Source organism: Palaemon carinicauda, chromosome 44 (assembly GCF_036898095.1).
Source record: "Palaemon carinicauda isolate YSFRI2023 chromosome 44, ASM3689809v2, whole genome shotgun sequence".
Lineage (NCBI taxonomy): Eukaryota > Metazoa > Arthropoda > Malacostraca > Decapoda > Palaemonidae > Palaemon > Palaemon carinicauda.
The window spans coordinates 28131154-28146875 of record NC_090768.1 but is presented as its reverse complement, the minus strand read 5'-3'; the positions used below and the strand labels follow the sequence as shown (position 1 = coordinate 28146875).

The 15722-nt window shown below is 35.2% G+C and overlaps 1 protein-coding gene across 5 annotated transcripts in view; it reads left to right on the top strand.

Annotated features, from left to right (window-relative positions):
- The window catches only part of LOC137634253 (fasciclin-2-like), a 114402-nt gene extending 108233 nt beyond the window's left edge, over nucleotides 1–6169 (top strand). For 4 of the 5 annotated variants that reach the window (XM_068366531.1, XM_068366532.1, XM_068366533.1 and 1 more), the window contains 2 exons: nucleotides 1688–3071; nucleotides 3378–6169. In XM_068366531.1, the coding sequence (XP_068222632.1) occupies nucleotides 1688–3011 (1324 nt within the window). In that variant the 3' untranslated portion in view covers nucleotides 3012–3071; nucleotides 3378–6169. The remainder of the gene's footprint in view (nucleotides 1–1687; nucleotides 3072–3377) is intronic. The other variant, XM_068366534.1, reaches the window with a different exon arrangement.
- The last annotated feature ends 9553 nt before the right edge of the window (nucleotides 6170–15722 follow it).

Genomic DNA, 15722 nt, shown 5'->3' with positions numbered 1-15722 from the left:
GGTAGTAGGGTCTGTATTTGCGAGATAGCATCTGGAATTTTTGTTCTTAATGAACTTGTTTAGAGGGAACAAGTTCAGAATTGTTCAAAGAGTGTTCGAATCTTTCTTTGGCACGCAAAATAGACACCCTTGAAAGTTCATGAATTTTGTGCAACAGACAACCCTTCTGGAGGAAATCCTGCACATATTCTTCCAGGAAAGGTGTTGTGGGCTGGAAGAACCTCTTGAACATTGGCGGTTTCTGTCTCCATTTCCATCCTAGTCCTTTTGTGACTACACTGTGTGCCCAAGGATTGAATTTCCATTGATCCCTGAAGCGATGAAGTCTTCCTTTTACCGGAAGCTCCTCATTGTTGTTTTTGAAGGATCTGCTCCTTTATTTGATCTGCCACTGTTTCCTCAGCCCCTAGATTGGCCACCTGTTCCATATTTTCCACTTACACTTCTCCCCTGAGCTCTAATGGGTCAAAATGTAGTAGTGGCCTATTCATAATCGGGATAGAAGGCTGGGCCCTGTGTAACGTACTGCTGGGGAACCGTGTACACTGTCTGGGGAATTGTGGCAACTCAGGCAGTAGTGGCAGGAAAGGTCTACTTGCCTTTAAAGGGTCTCCTAGGCTTCTTACCTTTAGGTTTAGGTCTTTCTCCAGGGGTAAATTTCTTTTTAGGGGACATATCTCATTTCTGCATAAGGCTCTTATTTTTGTGAGCCCCCCTATCCATACGCCACAAGAACCATACGGCTACGTGGTAAGAAGGGTAGGGTGGGGAAAAAATATAGTTAGCATAGGCCATAGACTAGGGAAGACAAGCATGTTACCGATACTGCTTTTAATTTTATCTTCTTTACAAATAACTCTGTATATTCTCGATAAATTTTGAATTCTGGTAAACAAGGAAACAAAACCTTATTTGTCCTTTTTGATTGTTAAATACCACTGAAAGTAATATGATAAGACATTCAAGTAGAAAAAATTATTAATAACAATCAACATGAGAAAATTACATATTTTACAGGCATTTTATACATATACAATACATTCTCCTAAAACTAGTAGTCATATGGTGAGAAAGATTTTTTAAGTCTAGCCTACTAGTGAAAATGGATATTTGTACATTACAGTTTACATTTAAATTCATATCAAATACCACTTTTTCATTAAAGACTTGTTTATTCAGATGATCAATTTGTCTTGATAGAAATATTTTATTAATGGATAGTTTGCTACACAATGAAGGCTAACTATAATGCGGAGTGCCTAACTATCAAATTTGAACCAGAGTTTGAGTAGAAAGTGATCTATTTACTTTTTTCTTTCATTATTTTTTTCTGAGTTTGGATTGGTTTAGAGTGCCAGTTATTTTGATACCTGGTAAGAGTTAGTTTACTGTATGCTTACTATTAATTTTAACCAGTCATCATGATATTAAAATTATTTAAGCTATTTTTAATTTCTTATGCATATATTCTGTATTCTTTGGATTTTGATACAATACTGCATTCCTCCGACACAATAATAATTCTGGTCTTTACAGTACTATTTATTATTGAATCTAAACCTGCAAAGATATTTTAGATTATTTTTAGTGAATGAACCCTCTAAAGAATGCACACCCTGAGTGTTTGTACTTAATGCACTGTACTTTCTGTACTGTCAATTTTGCACTTTACCCATAATATTTTCAGAAATCTGCATGTCAAGGATCCACCATTAAACACAGAATTCATAAATGTACATCAAGCAAAGCCTTTGACACAAATGCAGAAGCAAAGGCTGCAAACACAGATGCCTACTGCCAGAATTAGACAAGCACCTCATCATTTAGCTGATGTTTATCGAAGGTCATACTCAGAAAGTAATTATTTAGAAGACCTAGAAAGTTCTAATTTAAAAAAGACACCCTTGAAAATGGAGAATAATTCAGCTAGTGGTTTTAAGAAAGTATGTAACGAAGCAGGCTATGGGAAAGATGGACATCCTCTAAGTTGGAAATTAGCAATGCAGAATCCAGTATTAAATGTAAATAACAAAAAGTGTAGTAAAAGTACACCAGCATTAGATTATGACTCTGACTCATCAGTTGATTCAACATATGATGTTCCTTTCAAGGTTGATGATCAAAGAAGGTTTTCATACATGCCAGAACCTTCTGTACCCTCTAGGGCGAGACAACTAAAACCACCACTGCCTGTAAGAAATCCTAACACAAGGCTGACATGTAGTCGGGAAAATCTCCTCGGCAATGACAACGGTAGATCTACACCACCATTTGTTGGGAGTGAAAACTCAGTCAGACCTTCTTTGTATGAAGAAGTGGAGGATTCAATGAAGAGTGAAAATGAAGTTGTAGACAACAGGTCAAGAATAAGATTTTTCACATCCAGTAGTGAAGCATTAGATAGATTATCAGGAACTAGTCGGGAATCAATTTCTCCTCATTTCAAGTCTCCATCTAGGGCTAATAAGGTTGATTTTGTTTCCGAATCAATTTCTCAGTCAACATATAAACCACCCAGCCAAAGCTCAAATACCACATTTTATCAGCCTAATGATGCTCCATTCTACATGAAGAAACCAAAAGTAGCATTTGGAGTAGCTGAATATGATAAAAAACTTAGTACACAACCTTCTGTATCCAATAAAACTCAGCATGGAGAGTTTTCATCTCCTTTTGCAAAGTCATATAATCAGAAACGAATAGGAAATTCACAACCAAGAAAGCCCACAGTTCCACCACCACCAACTCCAGCTTCCAAGAAACCATCATCTGTTTCTGAAAAAAGTAAACATAAAACAGTCACCACATTGTACTTTGTAGAACATCCCAAGTATCCAAACTTAAGTCAGAGTGTAGATAGATTAGACGATGGGCATTACTCACCGCTGTCTACTGAAGAAAGTTCGTCGTCATTTTTTCCACAATCTTCAATGTCTACTGCAAGATCACTTGGTAGTCTTCTTTCTTCCGAAGGAAGTCACCGTTCATACAACCAACCAACCCTGATTTAGTATTGCATGCTAACTTGCTTAGAATTAGAATAGCTTTACAAACTTGGTGCTATGATTAAGGTGAGTATCAAGCTATAAGTTTAAAAAATGGTTGCTATATAACATTTTGCTTGCCTTTAAAATACTAATAATAATCTATTGTAAAAATATACAGAATTACTTTGATTTTATATGCCTTCATTTGTAAACAAATGAAAACTTTTATAAATACAATTAAGATTTTGATAAGAACCATCATTTTTTATTTCTATTAATTTTGATTTTAATGATAATACTACTATAGTTATATGAAAAAGGTGAAATCATCACCTATCATTACCTTCTGCATAGGAAACCAGTTGCTTGATGGCATAATTATTTTTGCAGTGAAAAAGATGACAAGGAGGCAATCTTGAAGGAAGAGCAGAAAGAGGAGGAACTGAAGAAAAGTGAATCTAAGGGAAGTGTGACAAAGGATTCACCAGTGTAGATTTTCATCCTAAACTAGTCTCTTAATATTTAAATTCTTGAATAACACAGGCTAGTCCTGGCCTCATTTATTCTCAGTGAATGTGTAGCAGGAATGAAACTCATTTCAAGTGTTTTTACAAACAAGGTTAAAAAGTTGTGATCTGCAGAATTCTTAGGAAATGGAAATCATGCATTGTCTGAGAAGTTTTAATGAACCTAACCAAGGGTTTTTAGACTAAAATGAGTTTATATTTAGTTATAGAATAAACACAACCATTTTTTATATTTGATTTTTTTTAAGAATATTTAGCAGAGGTATCAAGATAGTTTTTGAAAATATATAATGCACCTATTAGACAAAATAATAACAAGGAAGTAAGTATTGTACCGTCAGATTGTGGATTATATCCTGGAAGTCTGTTGTCTTTATGGATATAAACAAACCACTTTCCCCTACAGAATTTTCAGTTGTATGAAACATGGTACAAGTAGTTTCAAGACCAGAGGTTTTTTCTTTTTTTTTTGAGAGGCCTTGATGAAAGTAGTACGTAACTGTATCAAATATTTAAACTCACTGTTGTGTGACATAGAATTTACCATTAGTTGCAGTGTTGACAGTTGAAGATTCTCAAGGTTTAGGAGATTTTTTTTAATGAATTGAAAAATTGAAGCTATATTATTGTGAGGGAGAGAGAGAAAGATTTAATTTCATCCCGTTTTATGGGTATTTACTGTCACAGAATAATTGAAGTAGTACCTTTGTTGAGTTTATATTTTATTACTTCAAGTGAGGTATGTGTGCATGGAAAACTTTGCCATCTTTGCTGTGCTGATTGTAGCCTTATAAAGTAAAGGATGAAAGTCAGTGTTCACAAAGTAATGACTATAATTCCATATCTGAACCATATATGTAAAAAACAATATGTGCACTTGGTATTGCCTTTAATGTATGTGTAAAATCTATTCCTTATCAAATTTTTACAGTCCAAGAAAAAAACATGATGAAAACTATTAAATAATTTGAAGATTGTAGTGTATGTTATACATAGCACTACAGATTTTTATTAACTAGGCCTAGTCATGTAGCTTAGCCAAGATTACAAAGATGTGTGATAACTGTTTGGCTTCTGAGCTAAACCATGATACACTCAAATAATTTTTAGTGCAAGTAGAGTTTTTGTAAAAGATGAACTTGGCTGATTTTTAGTACCTCTAATTTCCGGAAAATCTTTTGTAAGAGTTCCAATACTGTACTTTATTTCTTGTATACTGCCTTAGCAGTTGCAGGTTTTAGGATTTATATAAATTGTGTAAAAACTTAATTTTTTTAACAATTGTGATGGACCAAAATACAATATTTCTAAGTACTATAATTAAATTGAACTGCACTTATGTAAGAGTAATTATTTTCACAGTGATTATAATTAATTGTACAAACAAGCTCTGCTTATTATTGAGCTTGCTAAGATTTTGTTCACTAGTTTCTTATGGTGTCTTAGCATCTTGGGTCTTTTAACGATTGAAACTGTTTGCTCTACATCATTCCATGTATTTTGAAGTCATATAGAAATATCCAACTTTTCCATGATGATAGTGACTATCGTGGCCTGCAGGCTATTAACAGTCTTACCATGCAGTGTGTATTATTTGACAAGATAAGCTTTAAAGAGAAATTAGAAAGTTAAAAAAGTAGCTCAGTCAGCTTTGTTTGCTGGCAATTTGACACTTGCAAAAAGAATATATATATAGAACTGATTGTGTTAGCCTCTTATGTTAACACTGTGATGCTATTAATGCATCGTGTATTTTCTTTAGCTAAGTATTGGGTTAGAAGTTGTATCAAATACAACTAAACTCTTAGTGACACGATCATGATCATAGATTCTGAAATGACACTTCAGTTAATAACATAGTTTGAAGTTGGTTTTCTGGTTAAAATTGTTGATGCAGGAAAATGTTTTTCTCTTTGTTGTCATTAGTCCTCATTGCAAATTGTATGTAAGTGGTCAAATCTAAGAATCTTAAAGTACTTACCTATGCTCAAGTGCCATTTAAGAATTTAACTGCTATATGGCTCATCAGTATATTGCATAAGACAACACTGGGCTGTTTTTTGAGAGTAGACATGGCTGTTTTATATTGAAAAAGAAATTGACCTAGACCACAGGCACAGCTTTCTTCTATATGAGGTTGTAAATATATTAGTACAGTTTAAACATTTAACATCATCTGATTTGAGAAAGTTTTGACTGTGGTAATTGATGCTAGTATTGTAGGTCATGTAGTGTACACTTTTTGAGTGTGCTGATAGTCCCATTTGATTTTTTCCTCAAAATGGTTCAAGTTTGTTACAGTAACCCCAAACTGCATATTTGTAGCTAATTTTTGTATGGATAATTAAATAATGAAATCAGAACATTAAGAAAAAATTGTGGAGTGGTTTTGCATTATTTCACCGATTAATAAAGGCTGTTTACCTCTTCTCATAAAAAAGACTTGGTAAAGTTAACGTTACGTTATCTTTTACTGCTAACGTTAGAATTTCGTTTGGGTATGACAGGTATGAAAGTTAAGCATTTAGTTTTCAATACTAACTGCCATGTCTCTCTCTCTACCCATGTGTAATATAAGGTCAGCTTTTTTTATTGTGATTATGTATGACTAAGCTTGTCTGTACTCCTGTGTGGTGAAAAAAATGTCTGCCATTTTACCGTCTTTTATTTACCCACTTTATTAAATTTTATTGAGAATTTACTGACTTAAGAAAATGTTTTTTAATCAGTTAAAAGTTTTTCAAAGTGATATAAGCCATGGAATAGAATGGTAATCATTATGAGATCTCTTACTATGAAACTCCTGGGCTCTAATAAACTACATTCTATAACTTGCAGTTTATGTTGCAGGTATCTGACTTACTAAGGTAAGTGTTGGTGCTTCTCAGACTGATGCCGTGTTGTTTCTGCTATTGCTTTTCTTCACTTTATGCCTAGGCATTTACTCCACCACAGCTTTCTATTCATGTGCTGTACTTCAGATGAAACATTTCTTAAGATTAATTCATCTACTGTATAGGTGAGTACAGGATCTTGATTGGTTCGTTTCTAAAATTGTGTAAATTTTGTATACATGTGGTTTAACTGTTGGTTTTAATGTGTACTGATGCTGAATTTACATTAGAACAGTGTTCACATAGTAAACCTGAATGATTAATTTTATATTAGAACATATTTGCTGTCAATCATACAAGGCATTTTCTTTTTGGTTTGGAGTGCATAAAGTCATGAATCAAGTATTCATTCCGAATTACTTTTAGTGGCAGTGAAATATGAAAATTTACTTGAATTATATTTAAAGGTTAGGAATTGTTTGGTCACAAAGAACTTTCTTTTTAGACTAAACAGGGAATCCAATATGAAAGGATATAACAAAGAAATATTATCATCCCTGGTTTAGGGGCAGTGTATCAAGGTGCAACAAGCACAGACTCAGGCCCACTATTATGGTGCAACAAGCACACTAATTGGATATAAGGTTATCTATAAAATCATTGCAATAACCTTACTACAATATACATTTAGCAGATGAAATCACCCTCAGTGAGACACTACTCATTTAATGTGCATAATACATGGTTTGGTCATGAAAAAGAACATGTTGCTTACCCTCCTGAAAGTAGACCTGTGGTTGTTGACTTAACAGAAATCTAGCTAAGATTTGTGTAGGGCCTATTGTGCAAATTATTGGGATGAAGTTAAACCCTAAGTAAACTCTGAGTTTGATTGTTAATAGATCTATGGAATTGTACCTTTTCAAATACAGTACAATGTTTTTTTTAACTACTTGCAGGTCTTTTATACATTTCATTCTTGATTGAAAATTTACTCTGTCCGGAAGAAATATTTTAGTTCTTTTATTCTGCAATGGTTTGAATATTATTTTTGTGTTCTTTCTTCAGCTAGTGACTCATTTAAAAATTTTGCACAAAATTTTAAGGTCTATTAAATTCCTTATCCCTGGTTTGGATATTCATTTATGGCACCATTGTTCAATTAGTTTATTAGGCAGCTTATAATTAATTATATTATTATTACTAGCAAAGCTATAACTCTAGTTGGAAAAGCAGGATGCCATAAGCCAAAGGGCTTCAAAGGCAAAAATTGCCTAGTGAGGAAAGGAAATAAATAACCTACAAGAGAAGTAATGAAAAATTAGAATAAGATCTTTTAAGAGTAGTAACATTAGAATAAGTCTTTTATAAATTAACTCTAAAAGAAACTTATATTAGCTTGTACATTCACTGCAAGTTCAAACTTTTGATGTTTTACTGATTCAACTAGCTGATTAGGAAGATCATTCCACAACTTGGTCACAGCTGGAATAAAACTTGAGGATACTGTGTAGTATTTAGCCTCATGGAGAAGGCATGACTATTCCAGAGATTAATATCTAGATCAGGAATAAGAAATTTAATAGGCCGAAAGTTCCTGTCCATCAAATTAAGATGAGAATCAGCAGCTGAAGAAAAGACAAGAGTACAATACTTGAAAGAAGGCAGAACGAAAGAATTAAAACACTTCTTCAGAATAGATTGATCACCAAAAATCTTAAAATAATGGAGTAACATTACTAATTCCCCAGCACATGCTATAAGAACCACTTCTTGCTAACTTGCTGAAAATCACAGACAATGTAGGAGCTAAGAAAAATGCAGTCTATAAAAAAAGGGAAAAGTACCATTTGGGTCTACATCTCCATAAGTATCAAAGTCCATCAAGGGAGCTTTAAATTCATGAGATTGAAAAGGTAAACTAGTTAGTTCTGCCTCAGGAAAACAGGAATGAGGGAAATCATGTTTCTCATTACTCTGCTTACTGTCAAACACATCAGCCAAAAAGGGCTGCTCCCTTTTCCTTTGAACTGAGTGACAGCCTTCTAGTTTAACCCTGGATAGGTACGGTCCTCGGACACCCCTTTAAGGGTATACTCGGACGCGAACGACCCCGACGCCAAAAAAAATTCTTGAAAAATCAGTTTTTGCAGTAACCTCCTTTTTTCTTTTGCCAAAAAAAACTTCAATGAATGCTTAAAACAACTGTAAAGATAAATACTACTCATCTGCAGAAAAACTATTTATTATAAATATTTTAAAAAATTAAGTAGAAAAAAAAAGACCTGACATAAAAATTCATAAAAAAAAAGTTTATACATATATACACAAATCCTTTTAGGAATTGATTCTTGAATGTTTAGGACACATCTTGATGTATTTTGGATGAAGTCAGACCCATGGAGGTGAAGATCTGAAATGAGAAAAAAAGGGTAACTTTTTTTGGCCAAAAAAAATTGTCCAAATTTCATGAATTTTTTTGGGTACCCAAATGAAATAGGAAGTGGCTAATTTTTTTAGGGAATAAACATATGTTATCCTAAAATAGAAATATGTAAAAAAATCTTCATTATTTTGTAAATTACATTTATATCAGGGGCCATATCTAAAGGTAATTTTTTGAGTACTTGGAAATTTCGTAAAAAAATACATATATTTAATATATAATATGATATTTATGCAGGTAAAAATATACCAAAATATCACAAATTCTATAGGGAACAAGAATATATATAGATAGGGCAGCTTACGCTTCGGATATGTCCACAAAATGGCCGCCAACCACACTGACTCAGACTCCCTAATCTGCCACTTGAAATGTAGGAAGGGTATGTCAATTTCAAGGTGTTATTTACTAATCTAATTATTATTGGATATGCATAAAAATTGTATGGTGGGTTGCTGGATAATTGTCGATTATTTTACGACTATAAAATTAAAATTCTGACCCAAAAAATTTTTTTTGAAGGGAAATAAAATCGAAAAAAAAAATGTAAAACAATATTTTAGCTAAAAAAATTTGATGATATTCAATCAAAAAAAAAGTAAACAAAATTTTCCGACAAATAAACATCTAGAGGAATCATTACTCTGTGATAGTTCCTTAGTACGTAGTAATTTTGAAAGAATTGGGAAAAAACGAAAAAATGGCAATCACCGGAAAATCGAACACATACCTATATATACGCCATATCTGGCTAAAAAAAAGATAGGCATGGGTAGCCAGATCATCTAGAAACACTTTCCAACACTATAAAAATATAAGTTTTGCGACACTACTTGCCAATTCCTTACGGTAACATGACTAAGCAAAAAAATGCAAAACAAATAAAAAGGGGCACTCGTGGAAAAATGGCCATTCTAATATACGGCATTTCAGAAAAAAAAAATTTCAGCCACGTGCTAGGCAAACCATCAAGGCATATTTTCCGACAAATAAACATATAAATGAAATATTACTCTGTGATAGTTCCTTAGTACGTAGTAATTTTGAAAGAAATGGGAAAAAACGAAAAAATGGCAATCACAGGAAAATCGAACACATACTTATATATACGCCATATCTGGCTAAAAAAAAAATAGGCATGGGTAGCCAGATCATCTAGAAACACTTTCCAACACTATAAAAATATAAGTTTTGCGACACTACTTGCCAATTCCTTACGGTAACATGACTAAGCAAAAAAATGCAAAACAAATAAAAAGGGGCACTCGCGGAAAAATGCCCAACATTCTAATATACGGCATCTCAGATAAAAAAAAAAGACATGCACGTGTTAGCCCAACCATCAAGGCACACTTTCTAACACATAAACATGAAAAAAAAAATCAATAATATACGGCAATTCCTTACTACGTAGTAAATTTTTACAAATATTGAAAAAAAACAGAAATTGGCAACCGCAGTTAAATACCCAATATACCAATAACTACGTCGTATCTGACAAAAACAAAATCACGCATGGGTAGCCAGATCATCTAGACACACTTTCCAACATTAAAAAAGCAAAAGTTTTACGACACTATTTGGCAATATCTTACGGAAAAATGACTTGGCAAAAAAATTTAAAAAAATTAAAAAGGGACACTCGCGGTAAAATGCCCGACATTCTAATATACGACATCTCAGATAAAAAAAAAGACATGCACGTGTTAGCCCAACCATCAAGGCACACTTTCTAACACATAAACATGAAAAAAAAATGAATAATATACGGCAATTCCTTACTACGTAGTAATTTTTACAAATATTGAAAAAAACACAGAAATTGGTAACCGCAGTTAAATACCCAATATACCAATAACTACGTCGTATCTGACAAAAACAAAGTCATGCATGGGTAGCCAGATCATCTAGACACACTTTCCAACACTAAACAAGCAAAAGTTTTACGACACTATTTGGCAATATCTTACGGAAAAATGACTTGGCAAAAAAATGAAAAAAAATGAAAAAGGGGCACTCGCGGTAAAATGGTCCTCGTGGTGATGAACGACATTTTAACTAAAAAAAAAAACATGCACATGGTAGCCAAACAATCCACCAAGACTTTCCACAACTGATAACCTATACAAGTTGCACCATTCTACGACAATTTCATAATACGTAATAACTTTGATAATTATGCAAACTACCTCAGAAGGGTAAACTCGGACGCGAACGACCCCGACGCGTCTCAGAAATCGGGGAAGGAGTACAGCTACAGCAATGCACATCTGGACACTACTAGAGCGTGTAGGGGAGACACCTCCTGCAGGTCGATCACCCACAAATTCAGTCACAGGGGTGAGTCACGTGAGAAAAACCTGTTTTTTTTTGACGCTCGGGGTCGCAAACGACCCACCGTACCTATCCAGGGTTAAGTAAAGGAGGAACTGTTATTTCTACACGAAAGAGTGCAGATTTAAGGGTAGCTCACCACTTATGTTCCTGGGTTGTACCAGAAGGGGTTTCTTTTATAGTTGAATTGTATTCCTTTTCAGCTGAAGCATAAACTCTCTGAGCTAAAGCTCTAAGGTAAGTATAGTTATTCCAAGTCAAATCTGATCTGTTACACTTCCAAAGAAGATAAATCTCCTGCTTCTACAAATAAGTACATCTACAATCATCATTGAATCGGGATTTGTCTTTCAATTGGTATTTTAGCTCACGAGAATTATGTTGACCAGCCAGATTCTTGTTCAAAAGAACAACAGGCTCAATACCATCATGTTATATTTTCCCGGATTACCATATACTGTACCATTTATTGTGTAGTTTCCTATGTCATTAATTAATTTCAAGGAACCCGACATAAGACGATTTTCGACATAGGTCGGATTTTATCCCTATAAAGTGACATACTCTTCCTATACATATAATAAGTATGAAAAATTACATGCAAATTGCTATAATTCTACAAAAACCAAATACACTAATAACCCTCCATGTGAAACACAGATGCTTTACAGTACTTTATGCACACGTATGTAATTTGAATAGGATGTGTAGTTTTATAACAGTAAGAGAGAAAGAAAAATGGTAAAATGAAGAATGTTATGGCACAATAAACTGTAATAATAATTTTAACACATTAATAAATGTCTCTTTGCATTGAAGTTAGTATTTCTCCTGCTTCTGGACAAGAAGAAGGTGGAGTTTGAAGTGAGGAATTAGGCTAGTTGTTGGAGGAGGATGAAGATGGTAAAAATAAAACTAAATGTGCTAGTTGTTACATGAGGTTTTGTTGTCAAACTTGATGTCAATGGCGGCGGTTCTTTGGCGTCCAGATCGGATGATGGCTGTAACTTTTAATTCTTAGACCCTGACCAGGAACAGGTTCAAAGTCTGCTGAATGGTGTTCTTTCTTTTTTCCTTAAAATTTAGTCTATATAGCATAACTGTACTAAATCTTCAACACCATGTTATTTTTGCAAAACATTCAGCTGAAGGATACTAGGATTCAAATATTGACAAAAACTTTGATAGATGGTAAAATTCCTGGTGCATTTCTTTGAGCTTGAACTTTTATGGTACTGGCTTTGAGAAACTGTCCATAATTTTCTGTTGCTTCTCTAGCTCCAATTCTTTGTTTATCAGTGGTTGCTTGCAAGCCTTGATGAACTGTTTAAAATCTTCCTCTCCCAACTCCATCTCTAGTTCGTTACTTATAGCTATCAAATTCATGGAGATATCCCTGACTGGCTCTTCAAAGCCTTTAGAATCATGGATGAATTGATGGCACAGTTTTTTCCATGACCCGTTCATTGCCGATTGAGTCACCTTAGCCCAAGAAATCCATCCATATACCAAAGGCACTTCCCCCAATTTTGGGGGGTAGCCAACATCAACAAAGAAACAAAACAAAAAAGGGGACCTCTACTCTCTACGTTCCTCCAGCCTAACCAGGGACTCAGCCGAGTTCAGCTGGTACTGCTAGGGTGCCACAGCCCAACCTCCCACATTTTCCACCACCGATGAAGCTTCATACTGCTGAATCCCCTACTGCTGCTACCTCCGCGGTCATCTAAGGCACCGGAGGAAGCAGCAGGGCCTACCGGAACTGCGTCACAATCGCTTGCCATTCATTCCTATTTCTAGCACGCTCTCTTGCCTCTCTCACATCTATCCTCCTATCACCCAGAGCTTTCTTCACACCATCCATCCACCCAAACCTTGGCCTTCCTCTTGTACTTCTCCCATCAACTCTTGCATTCATCACCTTCTTTAGCAGACAGCCATTTTCCAATCTCTCAACATGGCCAAACCACCTCAACACATTCATATTCACTCTAGCCGCTAACTCATTTCTTACACCCGTTCTCAACCTCACCACTTCGTTCCTAACCCTATCTACTCGAGATACACCAGCCATACTCCTCAGACACTTCATCTCAAACACATTCAATTTCTGTCTCTCCATCACTTTCATTCCCCACAGCTCCGATCCATACATCACAGTTGGTACAATCACTTTCTCATATAGAACTCTCTTTACATTCATGCCCAACCCTCTATTTTTTACTACTCCCTTAACTGCCCCCAACACTTTGCAACCTTCATTCACTCTCTGACGTACATCTGCTTCCACTCCACCATTTGCTGCAACAACAGACCCCAAGTACTTGAACTAATCCACCTCCTCAAGTAACTCTCCATTCAACATGACATTCAACCTTGCACTACCTTCCCTTCTCGTACATCTCATAACCTTACTCTTACCCACATTAACTCTCAACTTCCTTCTCTCACACACCCTTCCAAATTCTGTCACTAGTCGGTCAAGCTTCTTTTCTGTGTCTGCTACCAGTACAGTATCATCCGCAAACAACAACTGATTTACCTCCCATTCATGATCATTCTCGCCTACCAGTTTTAATCCTCGTCCAAGCACTCGAGCATTCACCTCTCTCACCACTCCATCAACATACAAGTTAAACAACCACGGCGACATCACATATCCCTGTCTCAGCCCCACTCTCACCGGAAACCAATCGCTCACTTCATTTCCTATTCTAACACATGCTTTACTACCTTTCTAGAAACTTTTCACTGCTTGCAACAACCTTCCACCAACTCCATATAACCTCATCACATTCCACATTGCTTCCCTATCAACTCTATCATATGCCTTCTCCAGATCCATAAACGCAACATACACCTCCTTACCTTTTGCTAAATATTTCTCGCATATCTGCCTAACTGTAAAAATCTGATTCATACAACCCCTACCTCTTCTAAAACCACCCTGTACTTCCAAGATTGCATTCTGTTTTATCCTTAATCCTATTAATCAGTACTCTACCATACACTTTTCCAACTACACTCAACAAACTAATACCTCTTGAATTACAACACTCAAGAAATACTTAATATTTAACATTGCGTGATACATATTGTATCCCTTCCAAATATCCTGAATATTTATCCCATCATTCCTGAAGAAGAATTAACTGCCTGGTGTAAATTACACCATAAATAGTAGTCCATGAATATTGCTATGATGCCAGAGTGCAGATTTAAGGGTAGCTCACCACTGGAAAGGGTTTCTTTTATGATTAAATTGTATTCCTTTCCATTTGATACATAAACTCTTGAGCTAAAGTTCTAATGTGAGTATAGTTATTCAAAGTAACCATCTGATCTGTTACCCTTCCAAAGATGATAGGCTTCTTGCTTCTACAGAAAAGCACATCTACAATCATCACTGAATCATGTTTTGTCTTACTCTAAGTACTTTAGCACACAAGGAGTGATACATCTATTAATTATGTTAACCAGATTTTTATTCAGAAGAACAACTGCCTCAACACTATTATATTATATCTTTCCAGACTACTCGTATATTGTTTATTGTGTAGTTTACTACCCCGTTAATTAATTTCAAGAAATCCGACATAAGAGGATTTTTGCCGTAGGACGGATTTTATCCTTATAAAATGGATTTTGACATAGGAAAAATGATATTTTAATTATAAAATAAATTTTTGAATATACTTACCCGGTGAATATATATAGCTGCAACTCTGTTGCTGACAGACAAAAAACTGTAAAAAACTCGCCAGCGATCGCTATACAGGTTGCGGGTGTGCCCATCAGCGCCAACTGTCGGCCAGATACCATACTCAATGTAAACAAAGACTCAATTTCTTCTCATCCCACTGCGTCTCTATTGGGGAGGAAGGGAGGGTCGTTTAATTTATATATTCACCGGGTAAGTATATTCAAAAATTTATTTTATAATTAAAATATCATTTTTAAATATTTAACTTAGCCGGTGAATATATATAGCTGATTCACACCCAGGGTGGTGGGTAGAGACCAGTTAAATATGTTTACATCTTATGAGCTAAGAGTTTTTATTTCATTTTAGAAGTTATCAATATAACAAAAACAAAATAAATAGGTACAGTACCTGGTAAGGAAGTCGACTTAGACGATTACTCTGCCTTATAAGTACGTCTTCCTTACGGAGCCTCGCGATCCTCTTAGGATGCTGACAGACCCCTAGGAGCTGAAGTATCAAGGGCTGCAACCCATACAACAGGACCTCATCAAACCCCTAATCTGGGCGCTCTCAAGAAATGACTTTGACCACCCGCCAAATCAACCAGGATGCGAAAGGCTTCTTAGCCTTCCGGACAACCCATAAAAACAACATTAAAAACATTTCAAGAGACAGATTAAAAGGATATGGAATTAGGGAATTGTAGTGGTTGAGCCCTCACCCACTACTGCACTCGCTGCTACGAATGGTCCCAGTGTGTAGCAGTTCTCGTAAAGAGACTGGACATCTTTCAAGTAAAATGACGCGAACACTGACTTGCTTCTCCAATAGGTTGCGTCCATTATACTTTGCAGAGATCTATTTTGCTTAAAGGCCACGGAAGTTGCT